Below are 25,090 nucleotides of genomic sequence, written 5' to 3' on the forward strand. Positions count from 1 at the left end.
TTTGTCTACTAAACTCACCATCATTATGACAGAATTGCCGACGAAGCTCCCTAATGCTGGTCCCGACGGTAACGTGAAAGAGGCCATTAGATCTGTTGTTGCAGTTGAAATGCATATGATTTTAAAGGGAGGTTAAACGTATGCGTCCCGTTATTTTAACTGATTTGTTGGAATGACCCGTCAAAATAACGGACAGTTTTTGTTTTGTTCATTTAAACCTATTTCTGATTCTGAGCATGCTCAGATTGAATAACGGATTTATTACGTGTGAACGAGAAGCTCTGGCCGGGCTCCTTTACATGACAGTTCACTCAGCCTATTACCGGCCGAGGCGGGACATCGCTGCGGCCGGCGATACACTGACGGCTCCGTGACGTTTCGAGCCCATAGAACTTCAGCACCAGAGGAACGGGACCAGATACCGGAACAACGGGAGAACGCAGGAAGGTGAGTTAAAGTTTGTTTTATTTGTTATTGAAGCCCGAGCACAGGGAGGCAAAAAAAAGTTTATGCTGCATATCTCCTTTAATGTCTGTTATTTATGACAGGGAAAAAAAATTAATAAAAAATATTAGAAACCCTGTTAGGACATTGAAAAAAAAATTATTAGTATAAACCCTGTTTTAATCCCAGTCAAAATAGCAAATATTAAAAGGAACTGATCGAAATCGACAAGAACAACAGGAATTAGATGGTCCAAAACGCTGATGTGAACGAGCCCTTAGGCCTGGTTACATAGTTTGTAGTGTTGAATATAAGAGTCAATCAAGTTCAACCTGAAACCCTACTGTGTTGATCCAGAAGGTGGCAAACACTACCCCCGCCCCCCATGAGGCTGATGCCAAATGCCCTATGATAAAGGAAAAACTCTTTCCCGACTCCAATATGGCGATCACAGCAAGTCCTTGGCTTATTTGGCTTTAACATAGGAAAAGCTCTGGAGGTACACGCTGAGGCCGGGTTCACACTAAGGGAAATTCGGCGCTGGGACATGCCCCGTCTCTATGGACACCAATGCATTTCCGAGCAGATTCCGGCGCAGTTTGGAATTTGAATTTCTCGAATTTTGAATTTAAAAATTGTGCTTGGAAATTCCATAGTGTGAAGGAGCCTTAAAGTCTCCCTAGGGGTCCACTAGCCAGATATAGGACCATCCTCACAGTCTTCCTTCTTCTGGGGGGTGGTTGGGTTCCGACTGCTTAGACCCTGGCTCCATCAGCTGCATGGAGCGGCAGCCTGCACACGTCTACTGGGTACCTTCGGCACTTCCATAGACAATGCATGGCACAGCAGATGGCACGTGCCATCTGCCACTCAATGTAGAGGGGAAGCCAGGGTTAGGATTGGGAAATACTGCTCTAGGTGATTCTACTGACTTCCATGTAGGAAGGGGGAGGACAGGAGCTGTGACTGCCACCTATTGTGAATGGCCTGATCCCATTCTATATATATATATATGTTTTTTTTATTGACCATCACCAAAAATTCATTAAAAATATGTTTAACATAGAAACTTTCTTCAAACAATATATAATTTTCTTTAAAAACACATCCTCCAGGAAGACCAGCAATTTTGATTTAAACTTTGCCTACCGAATGTCCTCTGGCATTAATCTTCTCATACAATAAAGAATCACAGATTTTCCTTCTAAATGAAAAACAACTAACGAATAACCATTTTTGGGAGTCTCTAAGCTCCTGCTCATATAAAACAGTCTCTAGGCTCAGTTGCAGCAGGGCTAAGTGCTTTGCGTTCTATTAAACTTGGGGAACCTCAGCAGTTTGGTTTACATTACCCTTTAAAGGGGTACTCCGCTGCTCAGCATTTGGAACATAGACTTGCATTGAGGGGGCGGGGCTATGACGTCACGAGCTCCCATTGCCGGCTCCAGTGTTCGGAACAGTTTGTTCCAAATGCTGAGCATCGGATTACCCCTTTAAGACAGTGTTTCCTAACTAGAGAGCCTCCAGCTGTTACAAAACTACAACTCCCAGCATGCCCGGACAGCCAACGGCTGTCCGGGCATGCTGGAGGTTGTAGTTTTGCAACAGCTGGATGGCTGCATTTTGAAGACCACTGCACAAATGAATGTGATAAGAGGGAAGCCTTGATTTACCTTTCAGGCACAGTGTGGAACCTCTGGAAGAGGCAGACAGGCCTTTGGATGTCTGTACATACTGGGAGTTGTAGTCTTGCAACAGCTAGGGACACACTGGTTCGGAAACACTGCTTTAAGTTGGGAAACACTGCTTTAAGATTATACAGGTAGCTCCTTTTTGCTACAATATGTCTTGATTCCAAGAAGTAACAGTAAACAAACTCATAACATTGCATACATTCATCTTAAATGGAAGTATCCGTGATGTGTTGGATCAGAACATTCTTATTGGGAAGTTGTATAAATGCTGGTTAAACACTGGAAGAAATTAGAAAAACACGGCTGTCCGAAATTCTGTCCAACCCCTTAAGCGTGCATTATTGTTATTTTTTGGGGGAACGTACAATTCGATACACTGGTGTTCTTCAAAACTTCCTTGACTTACAAAAAAGTTCAAATTATGGTATATAAAAAAAGTGGAAATGGGCTTTTCATGATAGACACTATGAAGAAATTCCATATAGCATAACATCTGGCCCGTTGGCTTTAGACAGTAGTGTTCCGGAATGATGACCATTAACCAAACAAAACCAGGTTTGGTTGAAATACTTAAAGGAGAACCCTAACTGAAAACACTGTTCCCTAGGATAAACGTTATAACCCTGTATTATCTGGTAACTGTTCATACTTCTGCTTCATACATCCTGTGTTTCCCACCGGCCTTGGGAGACAAAGGACTCAGGTTCCCTCGTGTTTTCAAAGTAGTGAATTGCTCTAGAAAAGTCTAACTCATTAAGTTCTGGGCCATCAATAGCAATTTTGAGAACATCACTAAGGTCACCAGCCGTTCCTCCCTGATGGCAACTCTGCCTCCGAAATTCTTTCACTTGGCTTATTTTTCCAAAGAGAACAGATCCAAGTGGCATGACTAAAGCAACAGCAGCTAAGACAGTAAAGTCGGGGAAAAGCTCATGCATCTCCGAACTGGAGTGGACCAACTTCACGCAAAGATCTCGAAAGCTTAGGTGGCTAAGACTGAAGACAATACGCTTGAACAGGGCAAAGTCATTGGATGCTCTTTCAGTAACCAATACGTGAGAGAAGTACTGGAGGAGGAACCGTAATTCCATTTCACCATAGGAACCAATATCGTCCAGGGAGGATGGGTAACTCTTTGGATTGAAGACAGCTGAAAAAGAGCTGACCACCTTCAGGACACTGCTAGGAAATCGGTCCTGTAGGCTCTTGCACACATTTTCGAGGCAGGCTTCTTTTATAATCTCAAAATCTTTCAACGGGACTTTGGAGCAGTCAACTAATTCTACTCCTTTGTAGTAGAAGCGGCTCTCATTGTCTTCATCGGGATGTTCATTCAGCTCGTTGAGGAACTCTTGAAAGTTCTGTCCATTTGTAGATTTTTGAGCCTGCAAAGTGGCATGCGACGCGGTCACTATTGGATTTATCATGGATATATCGAGATCCTCAATCTGGAAGAACTGGTTGAGTTTTTGGAAGATGGGAAGTATATCGAGTAAAACCTTGGTAAAAGCAACAAACCAGAACTTTTTTAGCTCCAAGCACAGTCCGTTGGCTATAGGAGACTTGGCAGATTCACTTTCGAGTAAAAGAACAAGAGTCGGCCAAGAAGAGTCAATGGTTTCGACAGCTGGCAAGATGGATATCCAATGAACTGTTCTTGTACAGTTTAAGTCTATGCCGCAGATGTTGAGAATATTATGCAACTCGTGAAAGCTTTGACTCTCACCATTTTTTTTGCCGTACAGTCTATAAACTGCATCTATAATACTTTCGTATCTTTTTACATATTCAAGACTGGTAAAACTTTCAGTTGGGAGCAAAGACCTTCTGTGTGATATACTGTGAAACTCTGATACAAGCGGACAAAGAGATTTTAGCTTTTCACCAACGCTATTTTGCTTATCTGACATTAGTGACGCACCATCAGAACTTAACCATGCTACCTTCTTAGGGGAGATATGGAAATCATTCAAAAAGTCTTTCACTTTGTCTAAAACAGAGCTGGCATCCCCTGAGCCCAACTCAAACTTGCCCAGGAAAGCAACGTGCACTTGTCCATCACATGGTGAAATGGATGTTGTGAACATTACAAGACTTTTTTGTTCTGCGATATCCATGGTCTCGTCAAAAACAAGCCCAATGAATGGAGACTCTTTCAATTTCTTTTGATCTTCACTTTGCAGTACTTTAACAATGGCTGCCTGAATTGATCAAACACAAGAGTATGTCAATCTTTATCTTACATATGGATACATGATACGTTATTAGCAACATCACCTACTGCAATGACTAGGTTAGGTAGACAACCCCACCCCACAAGATTTAGTAGAGTATATGGACCTAATGGAGGAACACTGCGATCAGCCATCACATTAAAACCACTGATAAGTGAATATTGTTTATTCAATGACACATGTTTAAGGGTGGTAAATGTTAAGCAGCAAGTGAACTGTCAGTTCTTGAAGTTAATATTTTGGAAGTAGGAAAAAATGGTATGCCTAAGGATCTGAACAAGTTTGACAAGAGGCAAATAGTGGTGACCAGATGACAGGGTCAGAGTATTTCCAAAACAGTAGGTTGTAGGTAGAAAGTACATACTAAATGTGGTCCAAGGAAGGACAACCTAAGGACTGGAGTCATGCACGCAAGGATTACAGATGCACATGGGATTCAAAGGCTATCCTATCTGATACAAGAACAGAGCATCACATACTGCTCATAGGGCTTCATAACCATAGACTGGTGAGAGCAGAGCGCCCATGCTGATACCGATCCATCACAAGAATGCTGTGAGCACCATAACTGGAAGATGGAGCAATGGAAGGAGAAGGCCTGGTTGGTTGGATGAATCTACTTTTTCATCATGTGCTCAGTCAAACGTGTGTCGCTTACCTTGGAAAACCAAGGGCACCAGGCTATGCTATAGGAAAAGGTAAGCAAGCGGAGGCTGTATGATGCTATAAGCAATCTTCTGGGAAACCTTGGGTTCTAGCATTCGTGTGGATGTTGCTTTATAGCAAAGGTATTTCCTAAAAGCAATGGTCCACCTACCTACATTAATATCAGTTTGAGCATTTATGGCGAGTGCTGGTAAAACAAGTTAAATCGGTGAAAGGCCCTACCATGCAACCACAAGAACATGTGACCACAGCTTCAGAGGTCTTGTGGAGTCCATGTCTGGATGGCTCACAGCTTGATGGGGAACACTACATTAGGTAGATGGTTTTAACTTTATGGCTGATCGGTGTATATATCAGTGGCTCTCGCTATGATAGTCCCAACAAAATATAGTATATATCTATCCTGCACTGACTGTCTCATGGCGGACCACCAAGTTCCAGTTTTAAAAGGTTCTTTTTATTTTATTTTATTTTTTTATGAGCTTTTATGCACCAGGCCCAATCCGATCATATACTGTACATTTCCTACAGAAAAACATCCATAAAATACTAAACGGCAGAACGAATTTTATAAACCCCGACTACAGTCTCCGAGATAGCGAGAGCATTTCAAATTGGATTTTACGTAAATGCCTTTTCAAACTTAATATCAGACTCTTATATCTTATTCTATCATCTAACAACAAAAAATAATGTTGATATTTTTTCTCTTTTTTTTGCACTACTGACATCGAATCAACGTTGTACTTGACCTATTTAAAGTTACACAGACAGCGGAGACGCGCAGAGGCTCAGATCTTCGCCTTGTTCTCTTTCCCATTACTGGGCATGCAAATCTCCAGCTGGCTGCCAGATTTAACTGGGCTCAGACAATGCCTCGTGGCATCTGTACAGTTCTTTCTCATTTTGGTATAAGTGCTTTTGCTTTAGTAGAAAAAACTGTAGGGAATGATTTGTGCCATGGCTTGAGGTGGCTTAGTGTGCTGGGCAGTGATTAATTAAACCCTATGCCCAATCCAAGAGGGGTTTTGGTTTTTTTCTTTTAAATAAAAGGGAAAATATCCAAAACCCAATGACCTTTGAATCTGCCCTTCATGTTTACGCCATTACTGTCTCTTTCCGATTTCTCTTGCGTGCAAATGTATCCGAGCAAAGGATTGCAGGGCTGCAAAACCTTACTAGTAAAACCAATAAGTCAAAAATACTGGGGCTCATAGGTGAATGTGAACAGAACCTAGAAAAATTTTAGAGTCTCACTTATAAGGGATACTCCACCCCTAGACATCTTATCCCCTATCGAAAGAATAGGGGATAAGATGTCTGATCGCGGGGGTCCTGTCGCTGGGGACACCCACGATCTTGGCTGCGGCACCCCAGACATCAGGTGCACGGAGCGAACTTCGCTCCGTGCTGGATGACTGGCGATGCAGAGGCTCGTGGCATTATGGCCACGCCCCCTCAATGCAAGTCTATGGGAGGGGGCGTGACGGCCATCACGCCCCCTCCCATAGACTTGCATTGAGGGGCGTGGCTATGACATCACGAGCGGGGCGCGGCCCTGATGTCACGAGCCTCCGACGCTGCACCCGACGTTCTAAACGAACACCGGGTGCAGCAGGTAGATCGCTCCCGTGATCAGACATCTTATCCCCTATCCTGTGGATATGGGATAAGATCTCTAGGGGCGGAGTACCACTTTACAGGCTGATTTACACTATAGAATTTCTGTCAGGACATATTCCGGGCAGAGATTTCATCTCAACCTCTCTGATATGCGCCACCTCCATAGACGGGGCAACGTATTTCTAAGCGCATTCCACCGAAAGAATGAACATGTGTGTGTAAATGGTGCAGCAGAATCCCAAAAATTGGGAGGCTGCTGCACTGTATTTTTTGCAGAAGTGCTCTGGAATCCCATTCGTAAAATACCTAGTGTGAATGGGACCTAAAGGGTTTGGTCACCTTTGCACTGAATAATTTTTTTGTGCAATATAAAACTCTGTAAATAGTCTTGATTAAAAGACTATATAAAAGTATCAGATAGTTTACAGAAAGCAAAGCTCATACAGGCTGGAGATAGAAAGACGAGCAGATACAAGGCATATAGCTGTGTACAAGTATACAGAGAAATAAAGCTCATGCTGTAAGCTGTTGTGGCTGTAGAAGCAAAATTAACTTTTTAATAAAGACCTATGAAGAATTTTTAATATTTTTTTTGCACTAAAAATACATTGCAAAAATAAAAAAATAGCTTTAAAAAAATAAATAAATAGATGTCCACAGCTTTTAATGATTGCATATACAAGGGCGATTTGGGGAAAATGTACTATAAATATCTTAAAGGGGTACTCCACTGGAAAAAAATAATTTTTTAATCAACTGGTGCCAGAAAGTTAAACAGATTTGTAAATTACTTCTATTTAAAAATCATAATCCTTCCAGTACTTATCAGCTGCTGTATACTACAGAGGAAGTTCTTTTCTTTTTGAGTTTCCTTTCTGTCTGATCACAGTGCTCTCTGCTGACACCTGTTCATTCTTTTGGCGGAGTCTGGAACTTTAATTTCCATAGCATGTCTGATCACAGGGGCCCTGCTGGGGACCCCCGCGATCTCCCTGCTGCACCCCACGTTCGTTTAGAGCGTCGAGTGCAGCGCCGGAGGTTTGTGACATCACGGCCACGCTCCCTCAATGCAAGTCTATGGGAGGGGGTGTGATGGCTGTCACGCCCCCTCCCATAGACTTGCATTGAGGGGGCAAGGCCGCGACGTCATGAGCCTCCGCACCGCATCACCAGTCATCCGGCACTGGATGTCTGAGGTGCTGCAGCGGAGATCGTGGGGGTCCTTAGTGGCGGGACCCCTGCGATCAGACATTTTTTTCCCTTATCCTCTGGATAGGGGAAAAGATGTCTGGGGGCGGAGTACCCCTTTAAATCTGGAACTTGACAGCCACGGCACCCAGAAGGAAAAAAATGGTAGATTCTGAAGTGACATTGTGGCTCGGGGCATTTTTTATTTTTTTGTCAAAATGAGGGCAGTAAAGGGGATGCTCGCTGATAGATAATATACTTTACAAGGGGTGAAGACATGTTTAGAGGACATTAAATGGAACCAATCTTAAGGATATGATGTTTAAAAGTTTCCCTTCGCTGGCCCCGTAAGTAGTTCCCTGGGCGGGGAGCTATACTTACCATGTCCTGTCTTCTCGCCTGTAATCACGTCCCCTCAGCATGATTGACAGCTTGTGTAAACCCTCTGCTCTCTAAGCAGATAGAGCAGAGCGATGACGGGAGCCATGCCTGGGCTGTCAATCATGCCGAGGGAGGGCATTATTACCACCGAGAAGATCGGACTGGGCGAGTATAGCACCCCATTCAGAGGACTACTTACGGGGCTGGCTGGGGACACCTTTCTAACTTTATATCTATATTCACCATCCCTGTGGGCAGAAACATCTCTAGGGGATGGTGAGGATGAAGATTTTACCGTATATAATACGTTGCCACGCATTATATATGGTAACATCTCATGGTTGGTTCCCTTTAAAGGGGTACTCCAGTGAAAACCTTTTTTCTTTCAAATCAACTGGTGGCAGAAAGATAAACATATTTGTAAATTACTTCTATTAAAAAATCTTAATCCTTCGAGTACTTATTAGCTGCTGAATGCTACAGAGGAAATTCCTTTCTTTTTGGAACACTGATGACATCACGAGCACAGTGCTCTCTGCTGACATCTCTGTCCATTTTAGCAACCATGCATAGCAGATGTATGCTAAGGGCAGCTCAGTGGTTAGCACTGCTGCCTTACAGTGCTGGGGACTTGGGTTCAAATCCCACTAAAGACAACAATAAATAAAGTATTATTATAATAACGTCAGCAGAGAGAACTGTGCTCGTGATGTCATCAGAGAGGATTCCAAAAAGAAAAGAATTTCCTCTGTAGTATTCAGCAGCTAATAAGTACAGGAAGGATTAAGATTTTTTTAATAGAAGTAATTTACAAATATGTTTAACTTTCTGCCACCAGTTGATTTAAAAGAAAAAAGGGTTTCACCGGAGTACCCCTTTAAGCATTGTTTCTCCCTCTGCTAAAATAAGACTTAATTGACCTAAAATGTTTTTGGAGTAAATCTAGACAAAAATTATCTTGTAAGGAAATCCATTCAAAACCAAGCAGCCTTCTTATACGAGGTCGCCCGGTGCTTCCGATTTATCCTTTGGAGACATGTTTGTGGAGTAATAAATTCTGCACAAAGCCTTTTTATGGGGCTATACTTTACGACTATCCGCGGGGAGCCAATTTATAGTCCGCAAGATATAATAAACAGCAGATCGAGATTGCGATTCATTTATCACAACATTAAAAAGGTGAGGAGATAATAATACAAGCTTCAAGCTATTTCAGGAACCTCCTTAAGATTAAAAGCCTTACTCCATAAGGTGGTATTTAAAGTAGTAATTTATATTAGCCAACAGAGACTAAATGGAAATGATAGTGCAGCCGATTTTGCATTGTTCCAATTCTTAAAAAAATTAAATAATCTACCGTTTTGTGTCTACAGATTCTATGCAGACTTAAGTGTCTCCATGGCAACAGACTACAAGCAAACCCTTGGTAGTCTGATCCTACAGTCTAAGCTGTAAAGCCATAGCTGTTCATCAAATGTTCTTGTGGTCTTTCTCGAGCTTTTTGAATAAAAAGAGGAGGGGTAAGCCCCTGCCAGACACTTCTGGTGGCAGCATATCTCCCCAGGAACAAAAATGATCAAGCAATTGAAACGCAACTCCAATTTCATCTGTTAGAGGAGAATCTGGAGACCCCCTATCCAAGTGTTTCTAAATCAGGGTGCCTCCATCTGTTGCAAAACTACGACCCCCAGCATGCACGGACAGCCTTCGGCTGTCCAGGCATGCTAGGGGTTGTAGTTTTGCCACAGCTTAAAGGGGTACTCCGGTGGAAAACTTATTTTTTATTTATTTATTTATTTTTAAATCAACTGGTGCCAGAAAGTTAAACAGATTTGTAAATTCCTTCTATTAAAAAAATCTTAATCCTTCCAGTACTTATTAGCTGCTGAATACTACAGAGGAAATTATTTTCTTTTTGGAACACAGTGCTCTCTGCTGACATCATGACCACAGTGCTCTCTGCTGATATCATGAGCACAGTGCTCTCTGCTGACATCTCTGTCCATAACAGCATATGTTTGCTATGGGGATTTTCTCCTACTCTGGACAGTTCTTAAAATGGACAGAGATGTCAGCAGAGAGCACTGTGCTCGTGATGTCATCAGAGAGCACTGTGTTCCAAAAAGAAAATAATTTCCTATGTAGTATTCAGCAGCTAATAAGTACTGGAAGGATTAAGATTTTTTTGTAATAGAAGTAATTTACAAATCTGTTTAACTTTCTAGCACCAGTTGATTAAACAAAAAAAAAAGTTTTCCACCGGAGTACCCCTTTAAGGCACCCTAGTTGGGAAACAGTGCCCTAACCAAGGGGGCCTTTACCCTCCTCCTTCCAATCTGTAAGTTAGCAAGAAGTGTGAACAGAGGAACTGGAGTTATAAAGCATGACTGCAGTTATCTGACTACACACAGGTTTGTTTGTAGTCTGTTACCAAGGAAACCTACAGGCCAATACTGGAGCTGCAGACACAAACAGTAGCAAATTTGTGAAAGCTAAGACTATTTACAAAATTGTTACAATCTTTAAAAGTAGATTATGGAGTCAAGGACCTAAAAAGGTGCCAATACTATGAGCGGTAACGTTCTACATCTATAGAGGCCCAGACCCCTCCACCCCACCCTGAATTACGACAGAGTTCCCTGCAGGCTACATATCTTTCCCGAGTCAGAAATTCCAAACCGAGCCCTGGCCCCCCACCGTGGGAATAGCAAGTAGATGGATATGAACTGAGTGCCCACTCATGGAACCTTACACCTATCTCCTGATACTATGTACTCTCACCAATCCTGGACTATCTTAAAGGGGTACTCCTCCCCTAGACATCTTATCCCCTAGCCAAAGGATAAGATGTCAGATCGCCGGGGTCCCGCCGCTGGGGACCCCCGGGATCTCGGCTGCAGGACCCACCTGTTGTGGCTTCCGGAAACAGCCGTCACGCCCCCTCCCATAGACTTGCATTGAGGGGGCGGGGCGTGAAGTCACACGGGGGCGGAGTTGTGACGTCACTATCTCACGTCACCGTGGTCGGGAGGCATTAGGATGAGAGTCTCGAGCTCTGCCGGAAGCCGCAAAAGTTCGGTCCTGCAGCCGAGATCCCGGGGGTCCCCAGCGGCGGGTCCCCCACGATCTAACATCTTAGATAAGATGTCTAGGGGCGGAGTACCCCTTTAAAGGACTAGTATCATTTAAAAAAATGTATCGCCTATTCAAAGGATAGGGGATAAGTTTTAGATCGCGGGAGGTCCGATCGCTGCGGCCCCCGTGATCTCCTGTTTAGAGCCCCGGCTCTCCTATACAGCGGCACATCATGACCCCCGCCCCAAGTGGAGGCAGCCACGCCCCCTCAATATAGCCAATCTTTGGCTCTCCCATAGAGCTATATTGAGGGGGCATGGCGGCCCCCACTTGAGGCAGGGGTCGTGACGTGCCGCTGTATAGGAGAGCTGGGGCTCTAAACAGGAGATCGCGGGACTCCCCGCTATCTATAACTTCGGATAGGGGATACTTTTTTTTTATACAAGACTTCTCCAATACTCTGGCTAGAGTATAGGATGGAAATTGCAGCCCAAAAAAAAAAAAAAAAAAAAAAAAAAAATCGACCTGGCCCTGAATTGTGAATAAACCCTAAAAAGAATTTTCCAGCTTAATGGCCTCTGTCATAATTGTAGCGTTCTGTGCAATCGTTTCGAGGTCCTGTAGGGTCTGACTGTACACACCTGCATTTGTCTTACACTGCTCGGATGGTAATACTCGTTTTGCTCAGAAGACATCAGAGCCTCGCAAAGGTTAAACTTCTGCAGCTCCAGCAGAGACGGAAGTTTCCCACTGGAGATACCGGCCTTGGCCATGGTGTAGACAGTGGTCAGGATAGCTATCTTAGATGGGTCCATCTCAGCTTTGATGACGGACTTTAACTCGTGGTGAAACTGCATCTCCATGGCTAGTTGCTCACTGTTCACCGCGAGCGCCTGCCTATGGGCACCGGAGGTGACATGACGCAAGAGCGCGTGTCTCTGGAAATTGTCGGTCCCCACGGTGAAGGCGTTCTCGGCTTTGCCGTGCTTGTTCTTCACAAGAGCCTGCCGGCACTCCATACAAAACATCAGCTTTCGGTCATAGTCAAACTCCAGCCAGGTGAACTCTTCCTTCCAGTGCTCGTTGAAGTATCGCTTACATTTCTTATTGGAGTTTGACGTCTCCCCTGCCGGCTTTTTCCCAGGGGTCACCATGTTCCCGCCACCGCCCATGGTGAAGTCAAACAATAAGGGAGGGTTATGGTTGTCCATGCTGCCGCATTACACTGAGCACGGAGCTGAAGACTGGTGGACGAAAGAGACAAGGGGGAAAGATATTAGGAATCGAAAACTATATTACTTGGGTCTACTTTAGGAAGGACAACTGCTGGTCAGCCACGTCCTACCCCTAGAGCCCTCACAGAGGGAAACCTTCTCAGCAATTCACAGGAATGGGAGATTTCTGTTACTGCAGATCAACCTGGTCTACAAGAAGCTACAAAACAGCTCCACACTTTACTTACAAAAGATGGCCATATACAGAAGATAAAGGTCCGCCAAAATCACCAAAATCTGCCAATTCAGATGACCACAATGGCTGACATATATGATGAGCGTGCACGTATTCTACATAAGCAGAGGGGACAAAGCGGAAGTCAGACACCTCCGGCAGCGGTTCATCTCGCTGACAACCAAAGGATCGGGCACGCTGAACTCCAACATGCCAACCTTTCTCTTCCCGGACTTCTGCTTTCAGGAGAGTTGAGAGGCCACTGTACATGGTCAGCTGACCTTTATCTAATGTGTATGGCCAGCTAGAGTCCGGACTTACTACAGCATTAAAGGGGTTGTCCGGAGAAAAATAACTTATCCCACATACATACCCTGCTGTCTATACCCTTCCCCCCATACATACCCTGCTGTATATACACACCCTGCTGTCTATACCCTTACTCCCATACATACCCTGCTGTGTATACCGCTCCTCCCATACATACCCTGAAGTATACACACCCCGCTGTCTATACCCATCCTCCCATACATACCCTGCTGTCTATACACACCCTGCTGTCTATACCCTTCCTCCCATACATACCCTGCTGTCTATACCCCTCCTACCATACATACCCTGCTGTATATACACACCCTGCTGTCTATACCCTTCCTCCTATACATACCCTGCTGTCTATACCCTTCCTCCTTCTTCTCGTACATACCCTTCCTCTCTGCTATCATACACACCCTTCCTCTGACACATACCCTTCCCTCATTCTCATACATACCCTTCCTCTCTGCTATCATACACACCCTTCCTCTCATACATACCCTTCCTCTCTGCTATCATACACACCCTTCCTCTGACACATACCCTTCCCTCATTCTCATACATACCCTTCCTCTCGTACACACCCTTCCTCTGATACATAACCTTCCTTCCTCCTATCATACATAAACGTCCCCTCATACATACCCATACACTTTCTCCTTCCCCTCATACATACTCTTCCTCTCTTCTGTCACACATACCACTCCTCTCATACATACCCTTTCTCTCTCCTATCATACATACCCTTCCTCTGAATCATACATACCCTTCCTCTGATGCATACATACCTCATACCCCTCCATTCTCACATACATTCCCTTCCTCCATCCCCTCATACATACCCTATACCCTTCCTCCCTCCTCTCATACATACCCCATACTATTTCTCATACCCTTCCTCCATCCTCTCATACATACCTTACACCCTTCCTCTATCCTCTCATACATACCCTTCCTCCCTCCTCTCACACATACCCTATACTATTCCTCATACATACCCTATACCCCTCCATCCTCTAATACATACCCTATACCCCTCCTCATACATACCCTATACCCCTCCTCATACCTCCCTCCATCCTCTCATACATACCCTATACCCCTCCTCATACCTCCCTCCATACATACCCTATACCCCTCCTCATACATACCCTATACCCCTCCATCCTCTCATACATACCCTATACCCCCCCATCCTCTCATACATACCCTATACCCCTCCTCATACCTCCCTCCATCCTCTCATACATACCCTATACCACTCCTCATACCCCCCTCCATCCTCTCATACATACCCTATACCCTTCTCATACTTCTCTCCATCCTCTCATACATACCCTATACCCCTCCATCCCCTCATACATACCCTATACCCCTCCATCCTCTCATACATACCCTATACCCCTCCATCCTCTCATACATACCCTATACCCCTCCTCATACATACCCTACACCCCTCCATCCTCTCATACATACCCTATACCCCTCCATCCTCTCATACATACCCTATACCCCTCCTCATACCTCCCTCCATCCTCTCATACATACCCTATACCCCTCCTCATACTTCTCTCCATCCTCTCATACATACCCTATACCCCTCCTCATACATACCCTATACCCCTCCTCATACATACCCTACACCCCTCCATCCTCTCATACATACCCTATACCCCTCCTCATACATACCCTATACCCCTCCATCCTCTCATACATACCCTATACCCCTCCTCATACATACCCTATACCCCTCCATCCTCTCATACATACCCTATACCCCTCCTCATACATACCCTATACCCCTCCATCCTCTCATACATACCCTATACCCCTCCTCATACATACCCTATACCCCTCCATCCTCTCATACATACCCTATACCCCTCCATCCTCTCATACATACCCTATACCCCTCCTCATACATACCCTACACCCCTCCATCCTCTCATACATACCCTATACCCCTCCATCCTCTCATACATACCCTATACCCCTCCTCATACCTCCTTCCATCCTCTCATACATACCCTATACCCTTCTCATACTTCTCTCCATCCTCTCATACATACCCTATACCCCTCCATCCCCTCATACATACCCTATACCCCTCCATCCTCTCATACATACCCTATACCCCTCCATCCTCTCATACATACCCTATACCCCTCCTCATACATACCCTACACCCCTCCATCCTCTCATACATACCCTATACCCCTCCATCCTCTCATACATACCCTATACCCCTCCTCATACCTCCCTCCATCCTCTCATACATACCCTATACCCCTCCTCATACTTCTCTCCATCCTCTCATACATACCCTATACCCCTCCTCATACATACCCTATACCCCTCCTCATACATACCCTATACCCCTCCATCCTCTCATACATACCCTATACCCCTTCTCATACATACCCTATACCCCTCCATCCTCTCATACATACCCTATACCCCTCCTCATACATACCCTATACCCCTCCATCCTCTCATACATACCCTATATCCCTCCTCATACATACCCTATACCCCTCCATCCTCTCATACATACCCTATTCCCCTCCTCGTACATACCCTACACCCCTCCATCCTCTCATACATACCCTATACCCCTCCTCATACCTCCCTCCATCCTCTCATACATACCCTATACCCCTCCTCATACTTCTCTCCATCCTCTCATACATACCCCTCCATCCTCTCATACATACCCTATACCCCTCCATCCCCTCATACATACCCTATACCCCTCCTCATACATACCCTATACCCCTCCATCCCCTCATACATACCCTATACCCCTCCTCATACATACCCTATACCCCTCCTCATACATACCCTATACCCCTCCTCATACATACCCTACACCCCTCCATCCTCTCATACATACCCTATACCCCTCCATCCTCTCATGCATACCCTATACCCCTCCTCATACCTCCCTCCATCCTCTCATACATACCCTATACCCCTCCTCATACTTCTCTCCATCCTCTCATACATACCCTATACCCCTCCTCATACATACCCTATACCCCTCCTCATACATACCCTATACCCCTCCTCATACATACCCTATACCCCTCCATCCTCTCATACATACCCTATACCCCTCATACATACCCTATACCCCTCCTCATACATACCCTACACCCCTCCATCCTCTCATACATACCCTATACCCCTCCATCCTCTCATACATACCCTATACCCCTCCTCATACCTCCCTCCATCCTCTCATACATACCCTATACCCCTCCTCATACTTCTCTCCATCCTCTCATACATACCCTATACCCCTCCTCATACATACCCTACACCCCTCCATCCTCTCATACATACCCTATACCCCTCCATCCCCTCATACATACCCTATACCCCTCCATCCTCTCATACATACCCTATACCCCTCCATCCTCTCATACATACCCTATACCCCTCCTCATACATACCCTATACCCCTCCTCATACATACCCTACACCCCTCCATCCTCTCATACATACCCTATACCCCTCCATCCTCTCATACATACCCTATACCCCTCCTCATACCTCCCTCCATCCTCTCATACATACCCTATACCCCTCCTCATACTTCTCTCCATCCTCTCATACATACCCTATACCCCTCCTCACACATACCCAATACCCCTCCTCATACATACCCTACACCCCTCCATCCTCTCATACATACCCTATACCCCTCCTCATACATACCCTATACCCCTCCATCCTCTCATACATACCCTATACCCCTCCTCATACATACCCTATACCCCTCCATCCTCTCATACATACCCTATACCCCTCCTCATACATACCCTATACCCCTCCATCCTCTCATACATACCCTATACCCCTCCTCATACCTCCCTCCATCCTCTCATACATACCCTATACCCCTCCTCATACCTCCCTCCATCCTCCATACATACCCTATACCCCTCCTCATACATACCCTATACCCCTCCTCATACTTCTCTCCATCCTCTCATACATACCCTATACCCCTCCTCATACCTCCCTCCATCCTCTCATACATACCCTATACCCCTCCTCATACTTCTCTCCATCCTCTCATACATACCCTATACCCCTCCATCCTCTCATACATACCCTATACCCCTCCTCATACCTCCCTCCATCCTCTCATACATACCCTATACCCCTCCTCATACTTCTCTCCATCCTCTCATACATACCCTATACCCCTCCTCATACATACCCTATACCCCTCCTCATACATACCCTACACCCCTACATCCTCTCATACATACCCTATACCCCTCCATCCTCTCATACATACCCTATACCCCTCCTCATACATACCCTATACCCCTCCTCATACATACCCTATACCCCTCCTCATACATACCCTATACCCCTCCTCATACATACCCTATACCCCTCCTCATTCATACCCTATACCCCTCCTCATACATACCCTATACCCCTCCTCATACATACCCTATACCCCTCCTCATACATACCCTATACCCCTCCTCATTCATACCCTATACCCCTCCTCATACATTCCCTATACCCCTCCTCATACATTCCCTATACCCCTCCTCATACATTCCCTATACCCCTCCTCATACATTCCCTATACCCCTCCTCATACATTCCCTATACCCCTCCTCATACATACCCTATACCCCTCCTCATTCATACCCTATACCCCTCCTCATACATTCCCTATACCCCTCCTCATACATTCCCTATACCCCTCCTCATACATTCCCTATACCCCTCCTCATACATACCCTATACCCCTCCTCATACATTCCCTATACCCCTCCTCATACATTCCCTATACCCCTCCTCATACATACCCTATACCCCTCCTCATACATACCCTATACCCCTCCTCATACATACCCTATACCCCTCCTCATACATTCCCTATACCCCTCCTCATACATACCCTATACCCCTCCTCATACATACCCTATACTCCTCCTCATACATACCCTATACCCCTCCTCATACATACCCTATACCCCTCCTCATACATACCCTATACCCCTCCTCATACATTCCCTATACTCCTCCTCATACATACCCTATACCCCTCCTCATACATTCCCTATACCCCTCCTCATACATTCCCTATACCCCTCCTCATACATTCCCTATACCCCTCCTCATACATTCCCTATACCCCTCCTCATACATTCCCTATACCCCTCCTCATACATTCCCTATACCCCTCCTCATACATTCCCTATACCCCTCCTCATACATACCCTATACCCCTCCTCATACATTCCCTATACCCCTCCTCATTCATACCCTATACCCCTCCTCATACATACCCTATACCCCTCCTCATACATTCCCTATACCCCTCCTCATTCATACCCTATACCCCTCCTCATACATACCCTATACCCCTCCTCATACATTCCCTATACCCCTCCTCATTCATACCCTATACCCCTCCTCATACATACCCTATACCCTTCCTCATACATACCCTATACCCCTCCTCATACATACCCTATACCCCTCCTCATACATACCCTATACCCCTCCTCATACATACCCTATACCCTTCCTCATACATTCCCTATACCCCTCCTCATACATTCCCTATACCCCTCCTCATACATTCCCTATACCCCTCCTCATTCATACCCTATACCCCTCCTCATACATACCCAGCTGGCAGGAGAAGTTCCCGGGCGGCTCACAGCGCGCTCCCCGGTTTCCTCACACACAAAGCGGCCATGTCTGCCGGCACCGCCGCTCCTCCTCCCCCGGGCGCCTCATTCACCAATAACCGTCATTACCGGGAAAACAATGCGGCCGCGGGGAGATCCCGGAACCTGGGAGCAGCCATAATGTGTTCGTCCTCCACTACTCTGCCGCATTGTCAGTGCTGCCCCCTGGAGGCCGGAGCTCTGCGCGGCGCCGCTCTCCGTCACTGTCCCGATATGTCACCGACTGGACATGGTTCACATATAGCGGATCTGTGCAGCGTTTTTTCTTTAGTTTGGGGCCTGTGTTTTCCAACCAAGGTGCCTCCAGCTGTTGCAAAACTACAACTCCCAGCATGCCCGGACAGCCAAAGGCTGTCCGGGCATGCTGGGAGTTGTAGTTTTGCAACAGCTGGAGGCACCATGGTTGGGAAACACTGTCTTTAGCCTTTGTTCACACAGCCAGATGTTTAACCCCTTGAGGGTTTTTTTTTACCATAAACTATACTAAATACAATATTTTCTGGTGGAAAATTGAAAAACCAGCAATTTTGCATTGGGTTTAATTTTTACGTATCGTTTTACGGTAAAACTGACACGTTCTCTTTATTCTGTGGGTCAATACGATTAAATAATACTCAACGATACCCTTAAAAAAAATGTCTACAATCGTCCTCTCCTGACCCCCTGAACTTTTATTTTTCTATGTATGAGGGTCATTTTTTGCGCCGTGATCTGTAGTTTTTATCGGCGCCATTTTTCTTCAGAGGAGACTTTTTCTTTCTTTTCTTTTTGACAATTAAAGTGACCAAAAAATCCTCATTTTGGGCGTTTTATTTTTTTTTATTTTTCACGTTTACGCCGTTCACCATGCGGGATTAAAACATTCAATTTAAACCCCTTAAGGTCCAGGCCAATTTTATTTTTGCGGTTTCATTTTTTCCTCCTCGCCTTCCAAAATCCATAAATCTTTTCTAATTCCATTCCCAGACCTATTTTCACGCTGTACACTTTACGGTAAAAATGATACGTTTTCTTTATTTTGTGGGTCAATACGATTAAAATGATACCATGGTTACATACTTTTTTATTATTGTATTGCTTTTAAAAAATCTCACTTTTTTTTTTTTTTTACGTTTTTTTTTCCATTACGTTTAAAATTGCCTTTTTTTGACCACCTCTAACTTTCGCGTTTCTCGTTGTGTGAGGGCTCATTTTTTGCGCCGTGATCTGTAGTTTTTTTTAGTACCACTTTTGTGCATATGTGACTTTCTTATTGCTTTTTTTTAAAAAAAAATTCCAATGTGATGTGACCAAAAAGTTGAAATTTTGGATTTTTTTTTTAACGTTTACGCCGTTCACTGTACGAGATCATTATCATTATATTTTTATGGTTCGGACATTTATGCATGTGGCGATTCCAAATGTTTATTATTGATCATTTTTTATGCTTTTCTTGATAAAAATAGGGAAAAGGGGTGATTTAAATCTGGTGTGTTGCAGCACCTGCCGTATTTATTGTCTGCCTGCTCCTCTGAACATGTGGCCTAACATACGAGTTTTGGCATGTTGCAGCACCTGCTGTATTCATTACCAGTCTGTTCCTCTGTTTTCTTACAGATGATTTGTGGGATTTTGCACTCATGACACCCTCATCGCGGCGTTGCTATGGAGAATATTCCATGCAGGATTTTCAGCATTAGCCAAGTATTGGCGATTATCTATATGTAACGCTTATTTCTGCTGCGTTGCCTCCAGCTGGGCCATAAGAATTGGCGCGGAGGGACGAGCATGTATATATCATCCTTTGCCTCTGGTCTGTTCAGCATGGTTCACTGATTCCTATTACAGCCCTGCGAAAATATATTTTAGATGCGTCTCATATCAAGATCATCAGCGCAGATTGAACAGCTTAAAGAGGTACTCCAACATCAGATAGCATAACAAAAATCCTGCCGAAGCATAAAGCATCGCTCACTTGTCTGCCCCACAGTTCTAAAAAAAAAAAAAAAAAAAAAAACACCTGCTGTATTCACTTCCCGTCTGCTCCTCCGGCTGTGGCATTGTTAATCACAAGGCAGCATGCTGTAACCACAACTCATTCTTTCCTAAATGTCCTAATAAAGATATATATATGCATATGGCGCAGAGATGGTGGTATAGGCTGTAGAGGGCTGGTTAGAGGTGATGACATCACTCAGGGGGCGGGGCTAGAGATCAGAGAAAAGATCCACATATGCCTCCTGAGACAGCAGATGATAATGCGTCATCTACAGAGAGAGGAAGGAGCCTTGGAGCCAACACCACACTGATAATGAAAGGACTACACAACTTCCTGTCAAGAGAGAGAGGGAGGAGCCAGGTAGCTGCTGAGACAATACCACTCTGACAATGAGAGGACTACACAACTTCCTGCTAGGACAGAGGGAAGATCCAGGAGCTGCTGAGACAACACCACAATAACAATGAGAGGACTACACAACTTCCTGTCAGGAGGCAGGAGTTGGGGAGCTGCTGAGACAACACACTGACAATGAAAGGACTACACAATTTCCTGTCAGGAGAGAGAGAGGAGCAGGGGAGTTGCTGAGACAACACCACACTGACAATGAGAGGACTACACAACTTCATGTCGGGAGAGAGGAAAAAGCCAGGGAGCTGCTGAGACAACACCACACTGACAATGAAAGGACTACACAACGTCATGTCAGGAGAGAGAAAAAAGCCGGGGAGCTGCTGAGACAACACCAGTCAGGGGGGGAAATCACTCAAAAGCACATGGAAGCCAATACGCTGTAATTCAATCTGTGATAACACTGTATTAAGAAGTTATATATCCTGGAGTGATAGTTTCCTGAAACCGGAATACCCCTTTAAAGAGAAGTCTCTTTGTAGACTGCACCGGCTTCCATATTTCTTTTGCAACATTGATCTTACATGAGAACCTGCCCCAAACTTTTCCCCCATTTACTGTCATACCTAAATACGCTTTGGGACTACAGATGGATTACTAGTAACTAGTGGCCCTTTAAGGGGTTCTCCACGGGTAGAAAAACTGCTGATTTCTTCAAAAAACAGCGCTGCACCAGTCCTCAGGTTGTGTGTGGTATTGCAGCTCAATTCTATTGAAGTGAATGGAGCCAAAGTGTAATACTGCACACAACCTGAGGATAGGAGAGGCGCTGTTTTTTGTTTTAGTTTTTTAAAGAAATGATTTCTGTTTTTCACCTTCCTGGACCACCCCTTTTTAAAGGGGGTTGTATAACTTTAGTGCAATTTCTGGTGGTCTTGTAGAAGTTTCACTCTGATTGCTGGATGTCCGACTGCTGAGATCACAAGAACGGGGGTACCTTGTCCCCCAGAGGATTGGAGTGGCGTGCTCCATTGACTTTCTATGGGACTGCCAAAAATAGACAAGAAAGGGACCTGGTCATAATCAGACAAACCACAGTAAGTTACTGGAGCAGGAGCGCAGCATGCATGTTGCTGTTCCATTCACTTGGGGGACAAGGAAGCCCCTTTCTTATGATCTGGGGGGGTCCCAGCAGTCAGACCTCCATCAGTCCCATCGGGATATACAACATTACCAATCCCAATCTTTATATATATATATATATATATATATATATATATACACACACACATTAAAGTATATATATATATATATATATATATATATTTTAAGTGAATATATTTTAAAGGGGTACTCCAGTGGAAAACTTTTTTTTTTTTTTTAATCAACTGGTGCCAGAAAGTTAAACAGATTTGTAAATTACTTCTATTAAAAAATCTTAATCCTTCCAGTACTTATTAGCTGCTGAATGCTACAGAGGAAATTATTTTCTTTTTGGAGCACAGAGCTCTCTGCTGACATCACGAGCACAGTGCTCTCTGCTGACATCTCTGTCCATTTTAAGAACTGTCCAGAGTAGGAGAAAATTCCCCATAGCAAACATATGCTGCTCTGGACAGTCCCTAAAATGGAGAGAGATGTCAGCAGAGAGCACTGTGCTCATGATATCAGCAGAGAGCACTGTGGTCATGATGTCAGCAGAGACCTCTGTGTTCCAAAAAGAAAAAATTTCTTGTGTAGTATTCAGCAGTCAATAAGTACTGGAAGGATTAAAAAAAATTTTAATAGAAGTAATTTACAAATCTGTTTAACTTTCTGGCACCAGTTGATTTAAAAAAAAAAAAAAAAAAAAAACCTTTTCCACCGGAGTACCCCTTTAAGTGAATAACCTGAACTAAAACTTCTAAGTGTACCCAACACAAATGTAAGGTTGTACAAAGCATGACATACTTTATGTATGTATATATATATATATATATATATATATATATATATATAACTCAACGTAAAGGAACCTGTGCCATATATTATGTCATGTAATTTATTGTATAACTTGTAAATGATCAATAAAGTTCTTTCAATACCTTTAGTTTTTTTTAGCGTATTTTTAGTAACCGGGAGCCATCAACTTAAAACAAACACTATAAAACAGGTAACATAGGTCAAAATGCCCTTAAATAGAACAGATTAGCGCTTTATGGTTCAGACGTGCGGCTCATCGAAAACGGATGTGGAGCAATAACGCGACATAAAACATTTTTCGTATTCACATCACTTAAATCACTATTGTATTTACACTTAAAGGGGTACTCCGCTCCTAGACATCTTATCCCCTACCCAAAGGAGAGGGGATAAGATGTCTGATCGAGGAGGGTCTGGACGTTGAGACCCCCGCAATTTCTCACCCCCCCCCCCCATTCATGTTTATGGGAGGGGGCGTGACGGCCACGGCCGTCACGCCCCCTCCCATAGACATGAATGGAGGAGGCATGGAGGGGCGGAGGATTACCCCTTTAAGTGAATAATCTGAACTAAAACATGTAAGAGTACCCAACACAAATCAAAGCTTGTATCGGGAGAGCGCCAAATATTAGAAGTCAGGGTCAGGCGCTAAAACGGATGTCAAAACGGATGTCCACACGTGCGCAGCCGACCACCAGGGATCGGGATTTCAGTCCTGTTGGCTTCGTTATCGGATCTTTTCTCTGTGGTGGGGGTCTAGGCAGGAGCCAATGGCGGCCTCCGTCTCTTCGATCCGTTTCTGGAAGCGGCAGCGATCCCGGGCGTACTCTTCCCACGGTCCTTTCCGGGCCGTTCTGTGGGCGAAGCTCCACCTAATAATAGGGTGGACGGTGACTTTTGGTGAAAAGTGAACTTTCTTGGGGCAGTGGTGGTCGCCTCCTTCTTCCCCTGCCTCCTCCTTCGGCAGCGCACACTTGTGAGAAGACTTGTATCCGGACATCGGCTTCTTGCACGACATCTTGGTAGAATCCGAATTGCCCTGCGTTTCGACACTTTTAACACAGGCCCCTTCCTTGGGTGGCTCGGGGCTTTTTGTGGGCATGGCAAAAGAAAGGGGGTTGTAGGGGTCATCACTGTGACAGAACGATGCCCATAAGTCTTCGTCTTGGTTGCATGAATTACTCTCTTCATCCCAGGAATCGTGGTCGGACTTTGCTCATCGCGGTCCTCTTCTAACTTGGACTTTGGAGTCCAGGACTCTTGCATACCACTGTCCATAGACAGGTCCTCTTGGGAACAACTTTCATCCAACGCTCATGGGGGGCAGATCATTGACAGGATGGCTGGGTTGGTACAGGATGGCAGATAAGGCTCTTTGTTTAGCATCTGTTCACATTCACGCTCCCCCTCCATGTTTGCACCTTCTTTACCCGTCGCCATCTTTAAGTGGCAGAATTCTTCATCACTCATCTCCCGACTGGTTCAGGCTGAGCTCCCCGGGGACACTTTATAGTGACGGTATTCTCCGCGGAGACACTTTATAGTGACGATATTCTCTGCGGGGATACTGTATAGTGACGGTATTCTCCCCCGTTATAGTGACGGTATTCTCACCGCGCTAAGGACACTGGCCCTTTAACAGCAGACGCAGGAGTTGCTGGGAGGAGACGTGCCCCGCAGAGGTAGGTACGTGCACCCATAGCCTCTCACTGCAACCGGCGGCGCTGGGCGGAGGCCGGGACCGGGGGAGTCCGTGTTATGGGCGCTGCCTCCACTCGATGAGCCCTGGAGGGTGAGTGGTGGAGGATAGAGGACCGGGGAGAGGGAGGGTGGTAAATGTATATATAAAAGGTGTGTGTATATATGTATGTATGTGTGTATGTATATATTTGTGTATGTATGTATATATGTGTGTATGTGTATATATGTGTGTATGTGTATATATGTGTGTATGTATATATGTGTGTATGTATGTATGTATATATGTGTGTGTATGTATGT

At 44.8% G+C, this 25,090-nt stretch overlaps 2 protein-coding genes across 7 annotated transcripts in view; both read right to left on the reverse strand.

Moving 5' to 3' along the window:
* Positions 1–25,090, reverse strand: part of ZNF385C (zinc finger protein 385C) — a 299,586-nt gene that overhangs the window by 70,022 nt on the left and 204,474 nt on the right. The window lies entirely within an intron of this gene.
* Positions 1,458–19,018, reverse strand: C12H17orf113 (chromosome 12 C17orf113 homolog). The gene is made up of 3 exons (XM_056548829.1): positions 18,736–19,018; positions 11,947–12,549; positions 1,458–4,339 (listed from the first exon to the last, which is right to left on the reverse strand). The coding sequence occupies exons 2-3, from the start codon at positions 12,514–12,516 to the stop codon at positions 2,795–2,797; spliced, it is 2,115 nt and encodes a 704-aa protein (XP_056404804.1). The 5' UTR covers positions 12,517–12,549; positions 18,736–19,018; the 3' UTR covers positions 1,458–2,794.

The sequence above is a fragment of the Hyla sarda genome, chromosome 12, assembly GCF_029499605.1.
Source record: "Hyla sarda isolate aHylSar1 chromosome 12, aHylSar1.hap1, whole genome shotgun sequence".
Taxonomy (NCBI): Eukaryota; Metazoa; Chordata; class Amphibia; order Anura; family Hylidae; genus Hyla; species Hyla sarda.

Excerpts from the sequence above, each read along its gene's own strand:
- C12H17orf113 (XM_056548829.1), bottom strand. The coding sequence starts at position 12,516 with ATGGACAACCATAACCCTCCCTTATTGTTTGACTTCACCATGGGCGGT. Across the intron at positions 4,340-11,946 it reads GCAGTGTAAGACAAATGCAG|GCAGCCATTGTTAAAGTACT; the intron begins GTGTGTACAGTC and ends TGATCAATTCAG.